This window comes from Enoplosus armatus, chromosome 3 (assembly GCF_043641665.1).
Source record: "Enoplosus armatus isolate fEnoArm2 chromosome 3, fEnoArm2.hap1, whole genome shotgun sequence".
NCBI classification, from domain to species: domain Eukaryota; kingdom Metazoa; phylum Chordata; class Actinopteri; order Centrarchiformes; family Enoplosidae; genus Enoplosus; species Enoplosus armatus.
Genome location: NC_092182.1, coordinates 28,492,122 through 28,517,941, shown reverse-complemented (window position 1 = coordinate 28,517,941; position 25,820 = coordinate 28,492,122). Strand labels below are relative to the sequence as shown.

At 44.8% G+C, this 25,820-nt stretch overlaps 1 protein-coding gene across 1 annotated transcript; it reads right to left on the bottom strand.

Moving 5' to 3' along the window:
- Positions 1–431: 431 nt before the first annotated feature.
- LOC139282467 (ral GTPase-activating protein subunit beta-like) lies at positions 432–24,928 on the bottom strand. Its single transcript, XM_070902195.1, has 33 exons — positions 24,879–24,928; positions 23,122–23,280; positions 22,441–22,643; positions 20,991–21,157; positions 18,802–18,988; positions 17,302–17,433; positions 16,276–16,418; positions 15,988–16,038; positions 15,780–15,824; positions 15,521–15,568; positions 15,275–15,426; positions 14,985–15,165; positions 14,541–14,670; positions 14,223–14,390; positions 13,387–13,501; positions 10,314–10,449; positions 9,917–9,978; positions 9,389–9,473; positions 9,137–9,267; positions 8,869–9,051; positions 7,878–8,026; positions 7,046–7,215; positions 6,633–6,736; positions 6,389–6,544; positions 5,891–6,076; positions 5,490–5,648; positions 5,029–5,152; positions 4,793–4,912; positions 4,218–4,312; positions 4,055–4,136; positions 3,719–3,773; positions 3,489–3,628; positions 432–1,029 (listed from the first exon to the last, which is right to left on the bottom strand). Exons 2-33 carry the CDS (start codon positions 23,275–23,277, stop codon positions 857–859), a joined length of 4,188 nt encoding a protein of 1,395 aa, XP_070758296.1. The 5' UTR covers positions 23,278–23,280; positions 24,879–24,928; the 3' UTR covers positions 432–856.
- Between the last annotated feature and the right edge of the window lie 892 nt (positions 24,929–25,820).

The following is a 25,820-nucleotide window of genomic DNA, read 5'->3' as shown; positions in this document are numbered from 1 at the left end:
TCTGTTGAATAATATCTGTTGAATAGTAGATTAGCATCGTTAAAGTCACATTGAAATTGTATCAATACTATCATGATGATTACTGATATTGCGTATATATGTAAATATCATTTTATTCAATATACCTTATATTATTTTCTATTCTATTCTATTAACTAATACTGTTATTCACATTATTTTTGTTAATTTCATTCCTTAAGATTGACTTTCATAATCTTAACTGTGCTTTGGCAACATGTGTCAAATGTCATGAACTGAAAAGAAACAGATCAATGTGAACATTATCATCTTATGTCACCACCGTAACCACATAATCTAAAGGTGGTAACCAGAGGAAAGGCAGGTGGCGTCAAACAGACCAGCAACAGAAACACAGAGGAGAGTGATGACATCAGTCACCAGAGGACCAATCAGATGGTAGATAATGAATGTGAGGTTTTTACAGGACGTTTATTAAATCTGGAGGTGACATCATCACTCAGTAACACCTGTCATCAGAAAACCTGGAAACTAAGCAAATGTTGATTCTGATTGGCTGATTTAAACCTACACAAACTGCACCACCATGGTGACAGTGGACCAGTACAGTACAGTCAGCCCTTAAGGGACATGCATGTATTTCTTTATTTTGCATTACAGGTAACAAACAAATAGAACATAATTGTAATTATTCAGGGTAGACATGGATTAAACATATTATTATTATTATTATTATTATTATTATTATTAAGAACAGAAGCAAATATGACTAAATATCAACATGTAAATAATATTCAACTGCAACACTTCCCTTGATTGTGGAATCTAATGATTATGCAAAATGATCGCGGTCAGCTCAAATAATCCCGACAGTCAGTCAGGGGTCCTGGAACAGGGCGGAGTAGAAGGCGGGTTCAGAGCGCCGGCTGCGGTAGCGAAGGATGATGTCACTAATCATGTGCTTCCTTCTAACATGGGGTGGAGGGGTGGAGTCACTCTCTAACCGTCGCCGATGGCAACAATTGATCACCGTCTCTCTAACCAGGAAACCTGGTGACAGAAAGGAAGATGTTTCTAGTGTTCAGATGAGACGAAACTGACATCATTAAACGAGAACTGAATAAAGTTTTTATTTTCAATCAATCCTGTAATCCAGAACTCCTTCTTGTCATTGGATGGCTGATTTTGCACACCAGGGCTAACAGCGCTAACGCCTGGAGCTAGCTGCAGCCTGCAGCTGCAGGAGGAAAAGTACATCATCACTATTACTGGGCAGCTGACCTCCTACAGCAGTGATAATCAGTGCCAACATGAAGCTGAATCCTGCACAATAAATTTAGTTCACGCATTAAAGGTCTGGACCCAAATGAAGTTTATGATGTATAGAAATGAAGCCTTCTATACATCTAGTAACCCCACTTAGTATTAATCACCTTTAGACGGGGTTCCTCTATGGAGGTGAAAGGGGAACAATTAGGGCATTGTTCATAAACGTAACCAAACTGAGCTCCTCTCTCAACTTCGGATCTCATCTGTTTAGCTGTTGAGAGATGAAAGATCTCAGCAGGCCGGCAGCTCCTCACATCCCCCAAAACATCAGAGGACCTTTACTCAATTTATCTTCAAACTGCAGGTAGACAGACAGGCAGACAGACAGGAAGGCAAGCAGACAGGAAGACAGGCAGTGAGACAAATATATAGGTAAACAGGCAGTGAGACAGATAGTAAGAAAAAAAGGCAGACAGACAGGCAGAAAGACAGGAAAGCAGGAAGTGAGACAGACATATAGACAGACAGGCAGTGAGACAGATAGATGTAAAAAAAAACAGGCAGGCAGGCAGGAAGACAGACAGTGAGACAAACATACAGGCAGACAGGCAGTGAGATAGACAGATAGAAAGAAAAGCAGACAGACACAGGCAGGCAGTGAGAAAGGCAGACAGACAGGCAGAAAGACAGACAGGCAGTGAGGCAGACAGACAGGCAGGGAGGCAGACGGACAGACAGACAGTGAGACAGGGAGGCAGACAGGCAGTGAGACAGACAGGCCGAGGGACAGATAATAAGACAGACAGGTGGGCAGTGAGACAGTTAGAGAGACAGACAGGCAAGCAGACAGACAGGCAGTGAGACAGACAGTGAGACAGACAGACAGGAAGGTAGGCAGGCAGGAAGACAGGCAGTGAGAAGGGGCAGACAGAAAGGCAGACAGGCAGGAAGACAGGCAGTGAGACAGAAAGACAGGCAGGAAGACAGGCAGACAGAAAGCAGGCATACAGACAGACAGGCAATGAGACAGACATACAGGCAGACAGAAATATAGACAGACAAGCAGTGAGGCAGGCAGAAAGACAGGCGGTCAGGTGGGCAGACAGACAGACAGTGAGACAGGCAGACAGACAGACAATAAGACAGACAGGTGGGCAGTGAGACGGTTAGAGAGCCAGACAGAGAGTGAGATAGACAGACAGGAAGGCAGGCAGGCAGTGAGACAGACAGAAAGGCAGATAGGCAGTGAGACAGACAGATAGAAAGAAAATCAGACAGACAGGCAGACAGACAGGCAGGCAGACAGATGGACAAACAGATGGACAGACAGACAGGCAGTGAGACAGACTTATAGGGAGACAGGTAGTGAGACAGACATATAGGCAGACAGGCAGTGAGACAGACAGATAGAAAGAAAAACAGGCAGTCAGACAGACAGACAGGTAGGCAGACAGGAAGAAAGGCAGAAAGACAGGCAGACAGGATGACAGGCAGTGAGACAGACAGATAGAAAGAAAAACAGTCAGACAGACAGGCAGGCAGGAAGACAAGCAGCAAGAAAGGCAGACAGACAGGCAGTGAGACAGACAGTGAGGAAGGCAGAAAGACAGGCAGTCAGGCAGACAGACAGTGAGACAGGCAGGCAGACAGATGGACAGACAGACAGGCAGGCAGACAGATGGACAGACAGACAGGCAGTGAGACAGACAGATGGACAGACAGGCAGTGAGACAGGCAGGCAGACAGATGGACAGACAGGCAGTGAGACAGACAGACAGGCAGCCAGACAGGCAGTGAGACTGACAGGCAGACAGACAGGAAAACAGGCAGGAAGACAGGTAGACAGGATGACAGGCAGTGAGAATGACATATAGGCATACAGGCAGAAAGGCAGGCAGGCAGAGAGACAGTGAGACAGACAGACAGACAGGCAGGCAGGCAGTGAGACAGACAGGCAGGAAGACAGACAGACACACAGACAGTAAGACGGACAGACAGGCAGTGAGACACGCAGGCAGGCAGACAGGTGGACAAACCGACAGGCAGTGAGACAGACAGGCAGGAAGACAGGCAGTGAGACAGACATATAGGCAGAAAGGCAGGCAGGCAGTGAGACAGACAGACAGACAGACAGACAGACAAGCAGACAGGCAGGCAGGGAGGGAGACAGGCAGTGAGACAGACAAACAGGCAGGCACGCAGACAGAAAGACAGGCAGGCATGCAGACAGACAGACATACCCAGAGACCTCTTGCTGACCACACTTCCGTTGACCAATGGGACAATCAAATTGAACTTGCTGGAGGCTTTTCCATGGAAACAGATCCGGTAGAGTCCAGTTTTCAGAGGATGGATGAAGATCATCTGGACGTTTGACACACTAACAGACAGACAGACAGACAGACAGACAGGTGTCTCAGTTCTTTCATTCATAAGACTGAAAACCATGGACTGTGTTTGGGTGTTTTACCTCGTCTGTGCTTCTGTCTTCGTTTCTGACAGCAGATCAGACAGAGGGAAGCTCTCTGAAACACAAAGTCACCTCAGTCTGTTCTCACTTCATCACACCTGAAAAATACTTCATCTGATCTGCCTGACAAAAATATAATCCTTATGATCACTCAGTAATAGGGTATGCAGGCTGCTACTTGTTAGTAGAAGCACTACTAAAGCCAGTTAGTCGTATTAGTATTGAACTACAGATAGTAGCAATTGTATTGACGTTAACTTAATAGTAATACTATATGTAGTAATTATAATAATACAGAGATTGTTTGTTATAACTTTGTATCATAAAGTTTGTTACCGGTATCCTCAAAGTCTTCCACCCAGACTATCAGGAGTTTAGATTCAGAGTGATAAGACTTCATGTCTTCAACTGGAGACCTCTGGACAGACGGACAGACAGACAGGTCAGAGACAGACAGGTTATAACCAGATGAAAAAGCTTTTATTTTGAAGGTCCTTACTGTGGGTAGCGGGGTGGAGTCTTGGTTGAGCTCAGAATGACTCTGTAGGTTGGATGGCGGTTCCGCCGCCTCTGGACTCTTTAACCAATCAACCGCTTTAAACAAAAAGGAAAAGAATTATGTAAAAGGAAATATATTCAGTCAGAGTCTTACATGGTCAAACCTGTCCTTATATGGTCACACCTGACCTTATTTTATTCAGGACAACGGATGGAAATTAGCTAGTGGCTAAATCTGGTACAAAGCATCTTTTCTCTATTTTGAGATGAATGTATTTTATGGTCCCTGATATGAATACATTTAACAAACTAAACTAAACATGATCAAACCTGTCCTTATATGGTCACACCTGTCCTTATATGGTCACACCTGTCCCTATATGGTCACGCCCAATCTTGCATAGCCAGACCTTCTCCTTACTTGGGAGGAAGGTCTGGCTCAACTCATCATCATTCTGGGATAGAAGATAAAAACACTCTGGCTTGTTTGTTTTTCTTTAAACCAATCACAATCATCACAAGAATAGTTCAGTTGTTAAACACAGTTTATTGACTTCAGTGACATCACACACTGACTATGTGATGATGATGACGGGACGATGAAGGTGATCTCTGTCAGAGCGTCGGCATACATCAGGACAAACCTCTCTCCATCAAACACGGCCCCTCCACTGTCACCCAGCACAACAGGGAATTCTGGGAGGACAGAAAACAACCAATCAGCTTCAGGGAGAATGGAGTGACCTCAGGTAACCTCTGACCCGACATGTCCTGCATCATGTGGTTGAGAGGCGACCAATCAAAGCACTGACCTGAACTGTTAGTGCCGATCCCACCCACCTGTCGTCGCCCCGCCTCCACTGGCTGACCGAGAGACGACAGGAAGTCCAGGAAGTGAGACGGGACACTGCAGCTGGACTCCACGTTCCTCAGGATCTACAGAAAGACAGACAGGTTAGAGACAGAGACAGGTAAGGGAGAGACAGACAGGTCAGGGAGATAGACAGAAAGGTAGTATTTTCTTTAGCTATGACACTGAGGAACAGCTTTGGTTGACTTCTTCAAATAGTGTAAATGATAAATATAGACAGGTGAGACAGATTGTCAGAGAGACAGGTTTGTGTGACCTCAGCAGCTGAGAGACAGACAGGTGAGACAGACAGGTGTGTGTGACCTCCGCAGCTGACAGACAGACAGACAGGTGTATGTGACCGCCGCAGCTGATAGACAGACAGACAGGTGAGACAGACAGGTGTGTGTGTGTGTGTGTGACCTCAGCAGCTGTCCTCTGTCCTGCTCTCATGCAGAAGACAAAGGCAGAGTCACAGTTTCTGGACGGCAGCTGATCTAAATGTCTCAGATCCTCCAAGAAACCTGGAAGAGATGAGTCCAGAGACACCAGCTGAGCCGGGACACCGCTGGTACCTGGATCCTACAGAGAGACAGGTGTGAGGGAGACAGGTGAGACAACAGACAGGTCTAAATAAATGGTAAATGATCTCACTTATATAGCACTTTTCAACCTTCACGGTTCCCAAAGTGCTTTACAGCTAAGTCTCATTCACCCATTCACTCACACATTCACACACCAATGTCGACCGAGCTGCCATGCAAGGTGCTGGTCTCAAATGAATATATGTATCAATAAATTGATTTCCATCCTGTCCTTGGTACCTTCAGGGTCTCACGTGTCAACAGGCCCAGATGGGACAGGAAGAGTCTTGCTGTCTGGAAGTTGGTGACAGGGGGCGGCGGCCTGCAGGTCGTCATGACAACCGATCGTCCGGTCACCTGTGGCTGAGCCTCAACCTGACACTGTCTCTTCATCGCTGCTTGCAGACACTCCAGCTGCTGCTGCAACTGACAGAGGAGGAGGAGTTTACACCTGACAGACACCTGACCCACACCGGAGCAGGCGGTAACACTTCACAAATAACACCAATCATGAAAACATTATACACACAAGTAAAGAACACCTGTCTGACTGACTGAATGTAGCTTCAGCATGTTCTGTGACATCAGCTGTGGGAATAACCTAAAACTGATCCCTACGGAACTCGACAGGTGATGTGTACAGGTAAAGCCATAACACCATCAATTTTAACTGAGGAAGTTTCAAAGGTAGAATGAATATTCAGCAGGATCTGGATCTGGGTTGGACCAGGTTCTTACCCCCTCAGTAACAGTCTCATGCAGAGCTGGAATACTCAGATCTGCTTTAACTGAAGGAACTCTGTCGATGTTGTCAGGAAACAGCTGATGTTTGACACCACATCGTATCCCAGCATCCACCTGGGCTACACCGCGGTGTTCTGGGATCAGAGTTTGCTGCAGTAGATCAACAGACAGGACTGATAGCAGACAGAAACACTGATCTGAAGATATTTATATTTGGTCATTGATGTTAAGTGGTCACCTGTGTGTGTGTCCTTCCCTCTCTGGGCTGCAGGTGGAGCTGTAGAGTCCAGGTACGACGACCTGACAGTCCTCTGATCAGCACCGTGAGCGATGGACACAGTGCTGCACACACCAATCAACAAAATATAATACAATCAGAAACATAATCAAAGGGATAGTTGATTGATTGATTGCTTAGTCAATCTGAGAAGGAATCAGCAGTGAGGAGGAAGTAACATAAACACTGTTTTATGAGTCTGATCTAATCTAAAAATTAATTTGATTTTGTCGTGAGGAAACGTTGGACTGATGATGAAAGGTCAAGGAGTCGTGATTGGTATTTCACCTGTTGTGCTTTTAGGTTTCTTTGTTATCCTGCTCTATCAGGGTCAGTGTTTCTGTCTCTATCCGGTTTAGTGTGTCAGGACTAACCCTGTTCAGGTCCCTGTGGTTGTTCCAGCATGGCCAGGATCACTGAGCTGTCCACCACAAAATATCTAAACTTCTTCACATTGTTGTCACTCAAAGTGTAGCTGCCAATCAGAGCATCCTCATCCAGCAGGCCTCCGAGGAATGGGAAGGTCCCTGAAACCTGCATAACACTGAGATATGAATCAGACTTTTGTTAAACCCGGCAGACACTGTTCGGTCCAGAATTTGTCGCCCCTGACTAATTTTAGAATCAGATCCCAATTTTTGCCAGATCATCAGTTGTTGTTTGACCTGCAGTTTAAGGTCACGACACCTGAATCGTCACCTGGTCTGAATCCAGCCTGAATTTGGTCTGAATCTAATCTTAATCTGATTTTCTAAACGTATTTGAAACATATTTTAACTCACATCACAGATAGCGCTGCCTTCATTTCAGCCCATTTATTTTCACTTTTAACAAAAAAACATGAAAACATGAGGTCAAAGACTGCACTGATGCCTCGTTCTACACACACTTCATACAACTTTGCTCAAGTAAACTTTGTCCCGACACTTCCTTCTACCACAGCTGATCATCATCATCTCATTAACCAGGATTGCTACAGAAATAATTGCACAAATATCCCTTCAATAATTTAATTGTGAAAATTGTGAAAATATACTTTATAGCTTACGCAAAATGGCTCCAACAGAGCCAAAGTACAGGATGTGAACTCAGATTACTGAAGTCACTCAGACAGTGGAGATGAAAAACAGTCTGGTATTCCTTCATTTAAAGAAAAATCAACTCTTATTTTTAAAGTACTTTTACAGGTGTATTTGTTTTGCTCACCAGCTCAGCGTGGCCTCAGCTGCCTCCTTCACCCTCAGAGAGGCCGGATTCAGCTCTTTATCCTCTTTACACTTCACGTCCTGTTCCTGTCTGGACTTACTGCCTGAAATCCCCAATTCCACAATCTCCAGGACCTCCAACAAACACTCCTGAAAACACACCAACCACACACAACACAACTAGTTACCTGCTAGTTAGATACCTGGCTGTCAGTTACCTGCTGATCAGTTACCTGGTTCTTAGTTACCTGCCATTGGCTGACTATTTCAGTCTCATTCTCCACCCCTTCCTATCTGAGTGTCACCATTGCTGCATCCTGGATTTAGCTCCACCCAAGATGATTGTGATTGGTTTAAAGAAAAACAAACAAGTCAGAGCGTTTTTATCTTCTATCCCAGAATGATAATGAGTTGAGCCTCACCTGTCTCCAAAGTGGAGATGGGTCAGGCTATGCGAGACTAGTTACCTTCTGGTTAGTTAGTTGGCTGTTAGTTAACTACTGGGCAGTCAACAGCTGGTCAGTTACCTGTTGGTCAGTTACCTGGCTCGTAGTTAACTGCTGGTTAATTACCTGTTGGTCAGTTAACTGCTAGTTAGTTACCTGCTAGTTAGTTAACTGCTGGTTAGTTACCTGGTGGTCAGTTAACTGCTGGTTAGTTACCTGGTGGTCAGCTATCTGCTGGTTAGTTACCTTGCGGTCAGTTATCTGCTTGTTAGTTACCTGGAGGCCAGTTACCTGGCTGTTAGTTAACTACTGGGTAGTCAACAGCTGGTCAGTTACCTGCTGGTTAGTTACCTGGAGGCCAGTTACCTGGCTGTTAGTTAACTGCTGGTTAGTTATCTGGTGGCCAGTTACCTGGCTGTTAGTTAACTGTTGGTTAGTTACCTGGTGGTCAGTTATCTGCTTGTTAATTACCTGGTGGTCAGTTAACTGCTGGTTAGTTACCTGGTGGTCAGTTATCTGCTGGTTAGTTAACAGTTGGTTAGTTACCTGGTGGTTGAGCATCGCAGGGTGTTGAGTTAACCAGACATTTAGACAGTAGAATGCAGCAACGATGATGGAGTGCAGATCTCTGGAGTGAAGCGGAGGAGGACGACTGCACTGAAACACAATGTAACTGCAGACTGAAGTGACTGCTCGCCTCTTCTCACTCTCCTTCACACTCACCTCCACCTGCAGGGCGGCAGTGGTAACATTTACAATTAGGTTGGTGTTTGTGTGGGTGTGTGTGTGTGTGTGTTGTGTGGGGGGGCGGCACCTTGGCCAGTCCTCCCAGTACTTCCAGTGCAGACAGACAAACTGCTGAGTCATTCCTCCACTGAGCCGTCAGTCGCTGAGTCAGCAGACGCACAAATTGAACCCACAGGACAGCTGCATCTGACAGGACGGCTGATTACCATGGAAACGAAAACACACAGTTGCTGTCAGACCTCCATGACATGATGGGACAATGCTATAAAAATCGTACAAGTAAGTTAAACAATTAATTGAAATCATCATAATTAACTACCAGTTCCTCTGGTTCCTCTATTTGCACTGGCTCTACCACTGGTCCCTCTGGGTCTACTGGCTCCACCACGCTGGGACTCGGTTTCCTGGAAACAAAAGTAGATACAGTGTTTTAGTTTTTCATGTTAATAAAAGAAAACCCAGAGTAACTGTAAAGTTTTCTTGTAGTCTAATTTAGTAGTTTGAGGTTATTAAATTATTTAGTCCTAAATATTATCAGGAATTCATATCAAGGATTTTTCTTACGCACAGGATGAACGGTGAAATGTAAAGTGACAAACATCACACGACTGTTCAGCGAAGATCATTTAGAAAATGTGCAATATTACGACAGCAAATATACCAGTATGGAATATAGATGTTTTTTTCTTGGTTCAAGGATGTTGCCACAAAAGATGCAGAATAAAAAGGTTAACTAGGCTAAGTGGTCTTAAACATTACAGAAAGTATAATTAGATTTAATGATGTTCAATGTTATTTATAGAAGAAATGTGACACATTGTGTTTCAGTAGATGTCAGTAGACTCACCTTCTGAGTTTGTCCTGCAGCCTCTAACAGAGCCAAGTCCTGAACCAGGTTCAACATGGCCGCTACACAAAACATCAGTAAACAAAAGTCATTCAGGCTGTGTCTGAACTCTGAGTGTGTAAATGTATGCAGTATATACTTTCTGCTAACAATTCCACAATGCTCTGCGTTTCACAGACTCTACAGCTGTCAGTGATGATGATAAAGAGTTACTGCTCGCTGTTTAGTAAACTACTGAGTGTCTGTTATACATGAATGAATGAATGAGTGAACACATTAATTAGTGAATTCATTTGTGAATGAGTGAATGATTTAGCTTAAAACAGATGAACACCATCAGATCAGTTATTGTATAAAAGTTACAAACTTGAAGCAGAAATCAGGATCTGTGACTGACCGAGTATGATCTGTGTGTTGGAGGTGTCAGTCTCCGTCTGCAGAGCTCCAATCAGAACACTGATGAGGCGGGGCTTCAGAGACAGGAAGCTACCTGCTGTGACATCATCACCACTGAACTGCTCGTCCAATAACACCTGAACACACACAGCAGACTGTTTGACTTTCTTTTTTCTCTCAAGAAATTTTTATTGAATTTTACACAATAAAATGAAAAAACATTTAGTGGGGCACTTTGTGTAATCTCGATCTTAGTAATATCTGGCCAAAAGAGAGTCAAAGGACAGTGTGCGGCATTTGATTTGAGTTAGGCACACATCATCATCTCCAGTGGTGCCAAACAAGGCAACCAGAGGGTAGGATCTAGGTCAGGTTAGGGAGGTTTCGAAAATGTCCCCCCAGTATTTTTCTAGGCTAGGACATGTCTAGAACATCAGAATCAGAATCAGAATCAGAATCAGAAACTGTTTATTGCCAAGTAACATACATTACAAGGAATTTGCCGTGGTCTGATGGTGCTATTGTTTCGATAACAAATAAGTAGAATATAAAAGGTAAAATGAGAATAAAAATAAAAATAAGATAAATAACAAACAAAAAAGTGCAGTGACCAGAATAAAGTAAAGTGTCCAGATAAAGTGTCCAGTAGGGGGTGGGTGCGTTAATGTAACGCAGTGGGGACAGGGGTGATGTACGTTAATATAACGTATAGCTTGTGTTTGTGTTCTGGGGGGGGGTCAGTGAGAGTTTGTCAGGTTGACTGCAGAGGGGAAGAAACTGTTTTTGTGGCGGGAGGTTTTGGTCCTGATGGACCGCAGCCTCCTGCCAGAGGGGAGGGGGTCGAACAGATGGTGTCCGGGGTGGGAGGGGTCGGCAGCGATCTTCCCTGCTCTCCTCAGGGTCCTGGAGGAGTACAGGTCCTGAAGAGATGGGAGGTTGCAGCCGATCACCCTCTCTGCAGAGCGGATGATACGCTGCAGTCTGCGTCTGTCCTTGGTGGAGGCAGCAGCGTACCAGACGGTGATGGAGGAGGTGAGGATGGACTCTATGATGGCGGTGTAGAAGTGAACCAGCATTTTTTGTGGCAGGTTAAACTTCCTCAGCTGCCTCAGGAAGTACATCCTCTGTTGGGCTTTCTTGATGAGGGAGCTGATGTTCAGCTCCCACCGGAGGTCCTGGCTGATGATGGAGCCCAGGAAACGGAAGGACTCCACAGTGTCCACTGGAGAGTCACACAGGGTGATGGGGGCGGGTGGGGCTGCGCTCTTCCTAAAGTCAACAACCATCTCCACTGTCTTTGAAGCGTTAAGCTCCAGGTTGTTGCTGTTGCACCAGGTGACTGGTGACTGGAGGTGCAGCTGTTGGTGTACAGGGAGAAGAGTAGAGGAGAAAGAACGCAGCCTTGAGGGGAGCCGGTTCTGATCGTCCGCGAGTCTGAGACGTGTTTCCCCAGCTTCACGTGCTGCTTCCTGTCAGGCAGGAAATCTGTGATCCACCTGCAGGTGGGGTCAGGCACGTTCAGCTGGGAGAGCTTGTCCTGAAGAAGAGCCAGGACGATCGTGTTGAAGGCAGAGCTGAAGTCCACAAACAGGATCCTGGCATAGGATCCTGCGGAGTCCAGGTGCTGGAGGATGAAGTGTAGGGCCAAGTTGACGGCGTCGTCTACAGACCTGTTGGCTCTGTAGGCGAACTGCAGGGGGTCCAGCAGAGGGTCGGTGATGGATTTGAGGTGGGACAAAACCAGGCGTTCAAATGATTTCATGACCACAGAGGTCAGGGCGATGGGTCTGTAGTCATTTAATCCTGTGGGCCCTGGTTTTTTGGGGACGGGGATGATGGTGGAGGCCTTGAAGCAGGCTGGCACGTGGCATGTCTCCAGTGAGGTGTTGAAGATGTCCGTGAACACCGGAGACAGCTGTTCAGGCAGGATGGGGAGATGGAGTCTGGTCCAGCAGCTTTCCGGGGGTTTTGTCTCTTGAAGAGCCTGTTCACATCTCTTTCAAGGACAGACAGAGGTGTCGATGCTGGAGGAGGGGGGGGCACTGTGGGGGGCAGCTGTGGTGGTAAGAGGTGTGAGAGTTCAGCCCCAGGTGTGATGAGGGGGTTGGGGCTGTTGGGCTGGAGCTGGTGGGTGATGATGACAAGACTGTCCCATTGTCTTTCAAAGCGACAGTAGAAGTCGTTGAGGCTGTTGGCGAGGCGTCGGTCGTTAGCAGAGTTGGGGGCTCTGCCAACTCTAACATGTGGATAAGGGAAGCCTCACCTCTTCTACATTTTTCACATCTGGGTAGATAGTTTGGCTTTGGACACATTAAACTGTAACAGACAGTGACAGGCACAGAGGGATGTTGAATTGACCAACTTGAAGATTGAATCCCATACATTGTCCGGCAGTGAAAGGTTAAAATCATACTCCCAGGCAGTTTTTATTTTGTCGAGGGGGGCACGTCTTATACCTGCCAGCTAGTCATTGATAGCGGATACTAAACCTTTGTGTGATGGTTGTAAACAAAAAAATGCATCAGCAGTGCTCGTATCAGGTGCCTCAGGGAAATTTGTTATCAGAGTAGTGAATGGGTGTGTGGTAGGTTGAACTTTTCAGAAAGTTGTTCAAATGATACAAAGCTGCTATCAAAAAAAAGATATTTAAGACACTTAATACCCCTCTTCTGTGACATTCTTGAAATGCAGAATCAAGTAAAGAAGGTTGGAAGAGATGGTTGGATAGAATAGGATAGAATAGTTTTCTGAACTGAGACAATACTCTCACATTATGCCTGATAATTGAATTATCAATTGAGTTATTGGGAGGAAGAAGGAGTGAGAATCTAAGCAGTGCTGAAATGGAAAGGTTTTGACAGAATTCAACTCCATTGCCACCGGTGGATTGAAACAGTGGGGCACAAATATAATAATTTTATCTATGTGCTAAAACTTGGTCCAAAGTTAAATTTTTCTAAAATTGCAACCAAGTACATCCACTCCACATGCATCTGTGGTTATTAATGGCTGTTTTTTCTTTTCTGTGAGGTCCAGGTGTGTGTAGGTGTCTAACAGGGTGCATAGAAGCTTACCTCTGATTGGACAGATCCAAACTGCAGAGGGAGGGGCAGCAGGGACAGCAGAATGAGGATGGAGGCTCGCCTCAAATCCACCAGACTCACAAAACTCTTAAACCTCAACAGATCTCTGGGTGAGAGACACAGACAGACAGTGAGAGAGAGAGAGAGAGAGAGAGAGAGAGAGAGAGAGAGAGAGAGATACATGTACCTGCAGCTACACCTGTCTGTTCCTGTAGGTGTAGGTACAGTGATTGTATGACTACGTCAGATGTTGGTTACAGCCTTCATGAACACATTACTGCTGGATGATTCAAAATTCTCAGATATGAGACTCTCAACCCCCCAGTGTGGACCGGAGGTTGTGGACCAAATCCCGGCCTGGGAGGGAGCTTGCAGGTGAAACGGGCCAGTATCCACAGGGTTCTGAGTCAAACTCAGCCTGAAGAAACAACATGGACCCACCATCTGCAGGGAAAGGTATGGGGGTCTGGTATGGTCAGCTGGGAGAGGCAGAAGCCTGCAGACCCCTGACTGTAGAAACTCCAGTACTACAATTATTTTTAATTATGTTTTAGAGAAAACAAACAGAACAGAATGTGAGATCGTTCAGAACCGAGAAGCTGTAAAAACTCAACAGCTGTCATCATGAAACGCAGCAGTCCAGAGTCACCTGGCCCAGGTGAGACTCACTGAGACTTATCAGACCAGGCTGTGAGGCCAACAGCAGCAGAGCTGTCATTAGTAGTAGAAGTTCCAGTATCTGCTGTATAAGTATGTATTGGCAGTAGTAATGTTTACAGTAGTGATAGTAGTATTCACAGTTATTATAGTATTTGCAGTACTTGTACCTGTTGAGCAGCACATTCTTCACAGCTAAGATGAAGGAGGGGAGCAGCAGGTTGACTCCTCTCAGGTCACAGCAGAACAGACAGGTGGAATTCAACAGGATGGAGACAAGAACAGGAGGACACGCCTCCTCCGACACCTGGAGACCATGCAGGAGAACCAGGTAGAACCTGTAGGTTGGACAGACGAGGGAGAACACACACATTTTATATTAAATTAGGTTTATTTTACTGAACTAAAGGCAAACCAAACAGAACCAAGCAGAGAACAACAGGTAGACAGTACCAGTCCAGTACCTGGACAGGTAAAGAGACGTGTACCTGGACAGGTAGACAGACATGATGTCCTCTGCAGTTTTCTTACAGGTAAAGATCCTGCAGAGCGTCCCACAGGCCTCGGCTCGACCAGCCGCCAGCCTCTCTGACATCACAGTGATACCACAGTGACCAGCTGGAGAGGACACACGGAGAGTTTATCATGTGGATGGTAACCAGCTTCACAGTAACAGTACATAATGGATGAACTACTTGTACATACTGCAGTATGTGTAGTACCGTGTGTATTTGTAGTAAGTACAATACTCTGTAATGTGTAGTACTGTGTGCAGGATTTGAAGTACTGTGTGTAGAATGTGCAGTACTGTGTGTAACATGTGTAGTACTGTGTGCAGTATGTGCTGCACTGTGTGTAACGTGTAGTACTGTGTGCAGTATGTGCAGTACTGTGTGTAACATGTGTAGTACTGTGAGCCGTAGAGTACTGACAGGGCAGGCCAGGGTCTCTGTTGATTAGAGCAGCGTCAAATAGCCAGCAGCCAAACAGGTGAAGGAGGGAGTCCACATTACACCTAAGGGGCGAGGGGGAGGAACGGTGGGAGGTGCACAGAGGGGGATAGGGGGTGGGAGGACAGGAGGAAGACTTCCAGTGATGGAGGGAGGAAGATGTCTGAGAGGAGAGAAGAATGAAGCCCATGAGTCATAACATGGTTCAAACATACAGACAAGAATTGTACCCAGACAGGTACACAGGATTCCACAAACAAACACCGTTGTACCGTAGGAGTTTTGCTGATTGCCTTGGAAACACTTGTGGGTTTTAGTTGTCTGTTGTGTGGAGGGGGGGAGGTGGTGGAGGGAGTGGCACTGTGCACACTCAGTATGTTCACCGGGGTGGGTGGGGCACTGCCAGAACGAGGTCGCGAGAGACCTGTGGAGACCAAAGAATAGGTGTACCACTCTGCTCTGTTTCTGTGGATCAAAACCACTAATCAAATCAGGGTAGGGAGGTGGGCAGGGCTTACCGTAAGAGGGGAGGCGGTCTCTGAACGGGTTCCTGGTCACAGCAACACCTGGGAAGAGAGGAGGTGAAAAATATTCTCAAACTGAAAACCAAATGTCAGAGGCAAGACTGAAGGTTTAGTTTTGATCAATGTGATCAGTAAAATTAACTTAAATCATCTGAGACATCTTTGCCATACAGGTCCAACAGAGAGAAGACCGGGTTCTGGTTCTGGTGTCAGTATTGATCTAATTGAACTGATCATTTTCAATCTGGTTTACCGAGAGAAGGCAACCGGTCTCTGAAAGGGATCCTTGTTGTTAGTCCTAGAGAAACACAGCAACAACAACAATAACTGCAACTGGAGCAACAATCACAACAGCAACAACAACAACAGCAACAGCAACAACAGCAACAGCAACAATCACAACAACAGCATAACAGTGTATATAAGTAATGTGTGTATGTATGTAAGTAATGTGTGTATACCTGTGAATGGCAGCAGCTGCTCTGTTTTCTCTTTGTGGACCACTGTTACACCTGCAGAAACACAAGTTACAATAAACAGTTACTCCTCACACCAACTACTCATTATTTTGTTAACATATTGGTGAAAACAATAAGATTCAGCAGTAAAATTAAAGTATCCTTCTGTGTCTCCCTTCAGCTGATGATTATTCTGAACATGAGTGAGTAAAGCATAGAACGGTTACATCTGTCTAAACTCTAAATTAAAGGGTCAGGTAGATGAGAGTTAGAGGTCAGAGGTCAGTATACCCAGGAAGGCGTCGACCAGCATGCTGACTCCTCTCATGGCTCTGAAGACGATGTTTGGCAGCTGACTGTCTCCACTTATTGCCTCCTCCTGAGAGGAAGGACTTGAACCAACAACCACCGGGCTATTGAGGCCCACTGGGTTACTAGAAGAAGAAGATTTATTGACGTTTGACAGGGATTTACTGTATTTAGTTATGCGGACACTGAAAGACACTTAATGCTCAGATTCAAAAGCCAGCGTTCTGTCAAAACGAACACAACCTACTTGTCAGAACAATATGTTAACAGGACAAACACACTTCAGATTCCTGAGATAAATAACATCAAACCTTCTTCAGAGTCTGTCCATCACTCTGTGCAGCAGAATCAAAGATATGTGAGAAATAATAAAAGTTACACTTTCCATCCAGTCGCATACCTGAACTATGATAAGTGATGTAGCACAGAACAACAACAACCACAACAGAGCCCTGACCATGTAAATATGCTTTTAATCATCTGAAAATAAGTTTATATCAATCTGCTACTTTTACAAAACCTTAACCTTTTTATTAACATGAAAAACCTTTTTTTAAGTTATGAGTGTTGAAAACAGTTTAATCTCAATTGGTGGAATTCAGAATACGATGATGAAACCATTGGAATGTAAAGGAACTACAAGCAAATATTGGATCCAATAACATTTACATGAGACATTTGGGATAATATAGTTTAATATAAACTTGGGTTTGTAATTCAAAACAACTTTGTACAACATCGAAAGGTCATAGAAAAACCAGATGGATACCTGGCAAACATTTCAGTTATGGCAGCGAAAAAGCTTCAAACAGAACACGTCACTGTTTAAATATGAAAGAAGATAATGTATATACAAAGAGTAACGTTTTATTGTATGTGTACTCAAAAGTGAAAGCCATATAAAAAAAACACACGCGTGTGTACATATATATATAAATACATCAATGTGGTTATATATGGTTATATATATAACCACATTGATGTATTTACCTGCAGTGAGTGTGTTACCTGAGCAGGTGCAGGAACCTGAGCCAGGTGTGAGGGAGTCGTTGGTCGTCCATGTCTGCAGGGATCAGAGCAGCATCTTCATCTGGGACTTTAAAGTGAGGGAAGGATGGACCGAAGGTCAGCAGCAACAACCTGAACACACAACGCAAATATAAATAATGTGATGAGATCTGGGTTTTACAAACTCTGACTCTGAACTCTGAGCTGATGAACTTCCAGAGCAGCTGATCAGAGTTCAATCAGCTCCAAGTATGTTCACTCAGAGTGAAGCGCCTGCGTGACGACTGTAACAAGCCATCATCGATGGAGCGTCGATACTACGATTCACCATGGCAACAGCTAAATAAAGAGCAGAGCCTCCATTTTAATCAGTGGAGCTAGAAATATGACAGCGTGCTGATGCAAACCATGACGTGCCTTTAACAACACAGTAGCGGTAAAAACCCAGTAGAAGCACAGTGGAGACGCAGTTGCGGCATAGTAGAGACAAAGGAGAGACATCATCAAGACACAGTAGAGACACAGTAGAAACACAGTAGAAACAGTAGAAACCCAGTAGAAGCACGGTGGAGACACATTGGAGACACAGTTGAGACATAGTAGAGACACAGTAGAAACAGTAGAAACTCAGTAGAAACACAGCAGAGACACAGTTGAGACAGTAGAGAAACAGTAGAGACACAGTAGAAACATAGTAAAGACACAATCTAGACACAGTAGAGACACAATATAGACACAGTAGAGACACGGTGGAGACGCAATCTAGACACAGTAAAAACACAATCGAGACAAAGTAGAGAAACAGAAGAAACATAGCAGACAAATACAGCAGAGGCACAGTAAAACATGTGACACGGTAGAAAGACAGTAGAGACAGAGTAAAGACACAGTGAGGACACAGTACTAACACAGTACAGACACAGTAGAAACAGAGTTCAATCAGCTCCAAGTTTGTTCACTCAGAGTGAAGCGCCTGCGTGACGACTATAACAAGCCATCATCGATGGAGCTGCGATACTATGATTCACCATGGCAACAGCTAAATAAAGAGCAGAGCCTCCATTTTAATCAGTGGAGCTAGAAATATGACAGCGTGCTGATGCAAACCATGATGTGTCTTTAACAACACAGCAGCAGCAGTGAGAGAGCCTGAGTCTGAATCAGTTAACACTCGTTCATCATCTACCAGACTGTCATCTCCTTCATGGATGATAAAGTGCTGGAGCCCTGCTGGATGTTACAGTTCAGATCTATGTATTCAGCTGTAACAGCTGTGACAGGAACACAATGCAGGTGGCAGTAGCTGAAGATCAAACAGATGAGACACAGTTTACTGATGGGCCTCTGACTGTGAACTCAGTCTGAACCAGTAAAAATGAAGTTGCAGTTGAAAAGACACAGAGGTTCAAACTAAGTGTTCATTAATACATTTAAACATCTTGATCAAAAGCATTTAATAATCATATTTCAACGTGTTTGTTTGTTTGTGTGTTTGTTTACCTGGAGGTCAGGGCTGCAGTGACTCTGCTCCACTGCTCCACCACTGCAGGCTGATGTCTCCAGCTGCTCAACATCTGTCTGCCCATCTGCCACATAGAGCGAGATGGAAAACACAGAGAGCAAGACAGCAACCAGACCTCAAACAGTACCGCCATCGACAGGTGACACAGCTGCTCCGATGCACCGCCTGTAGAGAGAGAGACAGGTGAGACTAGGGCTGCCCCCCTAAAGTCAAAGATTGGAATAATCAGTCAGACCCCCCTCAGTCGACTGAGATTCTTCAAGTTTTGTTATTTTTGTCAGTCAGTGTGTTTCTGGGGACATTTCAGTCTCCAGAAGCAGCTGCAGAGTGAGCGCTCCTCACTTACACACTGCTACAGTAAAATCTTTCCACTAAGTCATCTCAGTGAAGAGGTTTGCGACGGGGAAGGGTGAGTCCGAGTGAGATGGAGGCAGCTACCCGGTTCTGATAAATGAATGATAAATGATCTCACTTATACAGCACTTTTCAAACATCACAGTTCCCAAAGTGCTTCACAGCTAAGTCTCATTCACCCATTGACCCACACATTCACACACCGAACCCTAAGTTCAGTGTCTTGCTCAAGGACACTTCGACATGACGACATTTAGGAGATGACCAGACTGTTGGAAAAAACTGTGATGGTGGAAAAGGCAGAGGGGAAGTTAACCAAGTGGAGATGGCTGCTGCCACAAATACCTTACAGAGGAAGAGTTTTAGTGATTAATATCTTGGCGGCCCCCCACTGGATTGCTACAAAAAGTGCATTCTAATCTGGTGAATTGTTTGGAGGTTATGCTCAGCTGGAACTGTTAAAAGTGAAGCATATAGTGGATGCTGCAGGTCAGAGGCTTCACAACACGGAGGCAATGACTTCACTGCTCAGACTGAAGTCAAGCCGACATACCTGGGACATTTTAAATACATGGATTAAAGGACTGACTACCGAGGAACTGGACATGCTGCAGGACTATGCCATCAGGACTTGTTCACTGAGATGGAACTGGTTTTTAATTCTGTATTTATATAATTCTGAATGTGTCCTGACCTGATGTTTCTTATTTGTAATTAAGTGTTTTTAAAAAAAGAAAAAGATCTCCCTCTCTCTCTGTCTCTCTCAAGATGTTTTGGATCTGGATCCTCGTCCTCCCGGAGATTCAGCCTCTCCTCTTGTCTCTCTCTCCCTTATGTGCATGTTATCCTTGTCTCTCTCTCTCTCTCTCTCTCTCTCTCTCTCTGTGAATGATGTGCTTGAGTTTATCCTCTTGTGTGTTTGTGTAGTCTGTAGTATTCCAGGTCTCCATGCTGGAGGGAAGGTCGTGTGACACCTGGCGTTGTTCAATGTTCTCCCGGATCAATTCTCCATGTTTACAATCTATTAATAATTTTGCCACCATGATTGCCCATACTGTCATTTTATTATGTTGGTCTATTCTGTACACATGACAACGACCACAAACGACCAGCACCCCCAAAACACAAAGTCCACCGTGCTTGCTTGCTAATGTGTATGAGTTGCTAGCTAGCTAACGTAACAAAATACTGTCTTGAGTGGATAACATCAGCTAATTCATCCAGACTCCCAGGGCTGATCTGGCTGGTAAGCTGGCTAGCTTGCCAAATTACTTCAACAGCTAACATGATCCATGATACTAACTGATGTATTATGACAGTTTTTGATTTTAGCCAACAATAAATTATGTAACGGTACAAAGCAAAGGTGTATAACTAACCATTGCTTTCTACTAGCCAAGAGCGATGCAAGGCAGGGGAGTCCAACCTAGGCTAAGCTAAGGTTAGCCAGCTAGCTGTAACTTAGCTATGCGGCATGGATCTGGTGTTGGTTGCTTCATAATAGTACCTGATAAATTCATTTGCAAACGGTAAGCTAGTTTGTATCACAGAGCCAATGGTCCAAATAAAAGTAACATTACAGATTGTAACATTATTCTAAATATGATTGTAAATTAGAGTAAATCCGTGTTTTGGCCGATGCTTGCTAGTGTCTATGGACTGTGAACAACAGGACGCTGACTGCAGTTAACTTAACGGCCGCCGGTGTCATTAATAACAAGGAAAACTCCACATAGGACCTTTAAAGGGTTTAAAGAGGCAGACAGATGAGAGAGGCAGGTAAGGACAGTAAGGGGCGGGGTCACTGGCTCACCTGCAGTGGTGGGCGGAGCCAGCGTAGCGTGGTTGATGTGGAGCAGGAAATGCAGCAGTGTCTCCCAGGTGTCTCTGCTCATCACAGTACTGTCTCTCGCCAACGACTGAACTGCACACAACACCTGCTGACAGAGAGACAGGTAGACTGGACTCACCTGGTCCGACCTGGGGTGGGGGGCGAGTAAGACATGAGTTTATTAAGTTCATACTGTATTTATTTATATGTATATAAAGTTCAGATGGGACAAATAGCCAACATAAAGTGTTTTACAGTGAGGACTGAACATTGATGGTCAGATACCTGGTCAGGTACCTCTCACTGCTGCTGGAGGTGGGATAGGAGCTACAGGTATAGTCCCGCCCACCACTCAGCAATAAAAAAACAACAATGATCTCTGGGACGCTGATGTTTTACTCAATGAGCAACTTAGTTATATTGAGAATGCATAAAATTAATTAACTAAAGCTAGCCAGCAGCTAAGGCTAGCCAGCAGCTAAGCTAACACAATTTAGCACCCACAGAGATATGTGTTAAAGTTATCCTGCAGGTTGTGGTTGCTGTGTAGTTGTAATCTATTTAAAACCTGAGACTGTCCTACAAAAACAGCATCCGTTGTTTCAGCAAATGCCCAAAAACTAAATCAGTTTATGTCCAAGCAACAAAGCCCCCAAGTAGCCGTAGTGACTCTGTCAGTTGGGAACTACGCTAGCCAGCAGCTAAGCTAGCCAACAGCTAAGCTAGCCAGAGGCTAAGCTAGCCAGCAGCTAAGCTAGCCAGCAGCTAAGCTAGCACTATGTTTGTGTTTTTTTTTAATTTAGATTAAATGATTACTGGAGTGTGTTTGTTTGTTTTTAACTCTCAATTTTTAACAGACAACTTTTGCAGCAAATGATTCAGTAGGCCAAGTTTCGGGTTCAGCAATCTGGGCTAGTTGATACATGGTCACTGGACGCTCTGAAATACAAAGAGGGACACACCTGCACAAGCCATGCTCCTACAAGAGAGGATGTTCTTGTATGTTAACATGACAATCATTGTTGTTAATTTGTTACAGAGTTATAAGTGGTGAGAGAGTGCCATTTAGCTAAATTAACACTGGAGAACAGCAGTCATGGTTATTGAATAAACTGATGCAACATTTTTTGCATATTCAGTGGCAACACCCCCAGCTCAAATCATCTTCCAACTCATATGATGCTAACAATTTAACAGCAAAGCACCACTGGAACCTCCTTCACATTCTCTTAATAATGCCCAGATGAGTGCCTAAGTGTTAGTTAAGTGTTCCACCTTGAGCCTCCAGAACAGCTTCAGTGGACCTTGTCATAGATTCTGTGGCTAGATGAATGGTTATGGGGTCTTTAAAGGTCACAGGGTCATTAATAAAAGGTTCTGGGATCAGTGTTGAGATGTCTATCAATGGTTCAGTCCAGGTGAAACAGTCTACCTGGGCAGGAACAGGCTGTATAGGTGTCGGAGAATCTTCTGGACGTACAGGTTGGGCTCTCTGCTGATTGGTGGAGGGATGGAGTCTCTCTGGGAAACCAGGACCATAAGCCAATCAGTGTAGACATCTACACAGAGCTTGACAGTGTCTCCGTCCAATGGGAGAGTCAAACCGTAACACAATACCTCCATTGTCCACTTCACCTGAAAACACAAATACACAGGGATTTAATATATCCAGCTGCTGTCATTTTCAGTGTCCAGTTTATTTGGAACACCTTCAAATTACGTCAGTCTAATCCAACTGTTCTCTAATAAATAAATAAATAAGTAAGTAGTTTGTGTTGATTCAACTATGTGGTCATTGTGGGGTTTGTGCTGCTGTTGAACAGAACAGGGTGTTTCTGTTATTTTTTCCACCCTCAATGGTACACATGTGAATTCAGTGTTCAGACAGACACTTTATGTATCCAAAAACAAACCACCCTGTACAAAGAAGAATGCAAAAGCATAAAAGTAAAACAGTTTGTCCTTTTAAACATGTGTGTGTGCACAATGTGCTCACTGCAGTGATCAAGTGAATGATTTCTAGACTCAACTTCAGTTGTTGATCAAACACTGAACACCGATTATATATCAACACCTGAGTGTGTGTTTAAGTTTCCATAGAGGTCACACACACCTGTCTGTCTGTGCGCAGCAGGCTGCGGGTGTCGGGGTTTCCCAGGCCAGCACCCAGGGGCTTCACCACAGTGACAGCAACGTCTCTGCCCACAGAGGGTGGAAAACCACTAAGCACGCTCACATGACCCCGCCCACTGGACTGTGATTGGTCCATGGCCTGCCAATCAGTAAGAAAGCGAGAAAGAGAAACAGACAAGAGAATTTAGTGAGTATAATAAGTCAAGTGTTTTTTCTGCTGATTGTTTTTTCAGTAAGTGCTTCAGTGTGTCTCTTCATATAGTAGTTGTTGTTGTGAGAGACAGATTAAATCTGCGCAGCAGAAGTGACTGACTTTCAGTCCAGAAACACTGGGTCCTACATTTCCCAAAACGCACCTGGATAGTGTCTTTCATTAGAGCCTCCGTGCCTGGTAAACAGCCATGTCTTTCAAACTCCACACCTCAAGTGTGTAACATTTGAGACATTTGTAGTCTGATGACATCACTGTGACATCATTGGGCCACAGCGGGCAGTGTTGAGTTCCTTTAGGAACCTCTGATGACGTGTTTAGAATCAGCTGATTCAACGCTGAATGCTGATTGGTTCCTCTTTGTAGCCAAAAACCAAAATCTCTCCCTAATGTAACTTCAACTGTTTTCACCCGCCACACGTCGACAGACACTTCAACTGTTTTCACCCATCGACTGACACTTCAACTGTTTTCACACATCGACTGACACTTCAACGGTTTTCACATGCCACATGTCCACTGACACTTCAACTATTTTCACACATCGACTGACACTTCAACTGCTTTCACACGTCGAATGATGCTTCAACTGTTTTCACACGTCGACTGATGCTTCAACTGTTTTCACCCGCAACACATCGACTGACGCTTCAACTGTTTTCACATGTCGATAGATGCTTCAACTGATTTCACATGTCGACTGACACTTCAACTGTTTTCACTCGCCACATGTCAACTGACGCTTAAACTGTTTTCACCTGTCACACGTCGACAGACACTTCAACTGTTTTCACATGTCAACTGACGCTTCAACTGTTTTCATCCGCCACACATCAGCTGATACTTCAACTGTTTTCACATGCCACACGTCGACTGACGCTTCAACTGTTTTCACATGTCAACTGACGCTTCAACTGTTTTCATCCGCCACACATCAGCTGATACTTCAACTGTTTTCACCTGCCACACATCGACTGACGCTTCAACTGTTTTCACCTGCCAAACGTCAACAGACACTTCAATTGTTTTCACACGTCGACTGACGCTTCAACTGTTTTCACGCGTTGACTGACACTTCAACTGTTTTCCCATGTCAACTGACACTACAACTGCTTTCACACGTCGACTGATGCTTCAACTGTTTTCACCAGCCATACATCGACTAATGCCACTAAACCCAGGTCTGCTGAGAGAACATTAAACCCAGTCCTGCTGAGACACCACTAAGCCCAGGTCTGCTGAGAGAACATTAAACCCAGTCCTGCTGAGAGACCACTAAACCCAGTCCTGCTGAGACACCACTAAACCCAGGTCTGCTGAGACACCACTAAGCCCAGGTCTGCTGAGAGAACATTAAACCCAGTCCTGCTGAGAGACCGCTAAGCCCAGTCCTGCTGAGACACCACTAAACCCAGTCCTGCTGAGATTAAAAACTGGTTTAAACTGTGACAGTGAATGTGTCATGTTTTCAATGTGTATCTAATGTCTGTCAGACTGATTTAATGTCACAGAACGAAGTGTCGTACCTGCACAGGTGAGTCCAGGTGAGCGAGCTGCAGGTGAGCTGTCTGTTGACTCTATGATACACACAGGTGAGCAAACACCTGCTAATACACAGAGCTAACATGCTAACACAGACATAAACAGGGAAAACAGCCAGGTCACTCTGAAAGTCAAAACTCTGAACCTGAACTCACCTCCTGCTGCTGCTGCTGCTGCTGCCGCCTTCAGGGTCAGCTGTGAAACTACACACTTCTTCTCTCAGCACCACTTTAAATATAGTCTGTGCCCTCTTCTCCCTGAGCTGTGACTGCCAGGCTCAGACTTCACATTGACGTGATATTTACATTAACACAGTTTGAGTTTACAGTGAAACAGACTGAACCACTTACCATGTCTGACAAACATGATGAGTCCACATTTACTGTGTGATGTAGTGTAGACTGTCCTTGCTCTGTGTACTGCGGCGCTGTACTAAATGGAGCCATCTTAGCTACAATGCTAATGCTGCTAACAGTAGATCACTACGTTTCAGAGACTAAAACTTATTTTGTAACAAACCTGGAAGCTGCATCTGCATGCTAATGTTTCACCAAGCTAATATCTGTCTGTCTGCTTTGATCTGAGGTCAGTTTGTTATCGTACAGTCATAAGTCATATACGTTTTTCATTCTTCTGTCAGCAGAAGAGGTCAGAGTAGCTCGGGTCAAAGGTCAACTAATTTAAACTTTAAAGATCATATTTCTCCTGTATTAGCTTCGCTGCACTGGCTCCCTGTAAAATCCAGAATAGAGTTTAAAATCCTTCTCCTGACCTACAAAGCTCTTACTGGTCAGGCACCATCATATCTTACAGAGCTCATAGTACCCTATTACCCCACTAGAGCACTGCGCTCCCAGAATGCAGGGTTGCTTGTGGTTCCTAGAGTCTCCAAAAGCAGAACAGGAGCCAGAGCCTTCAGCTATCAA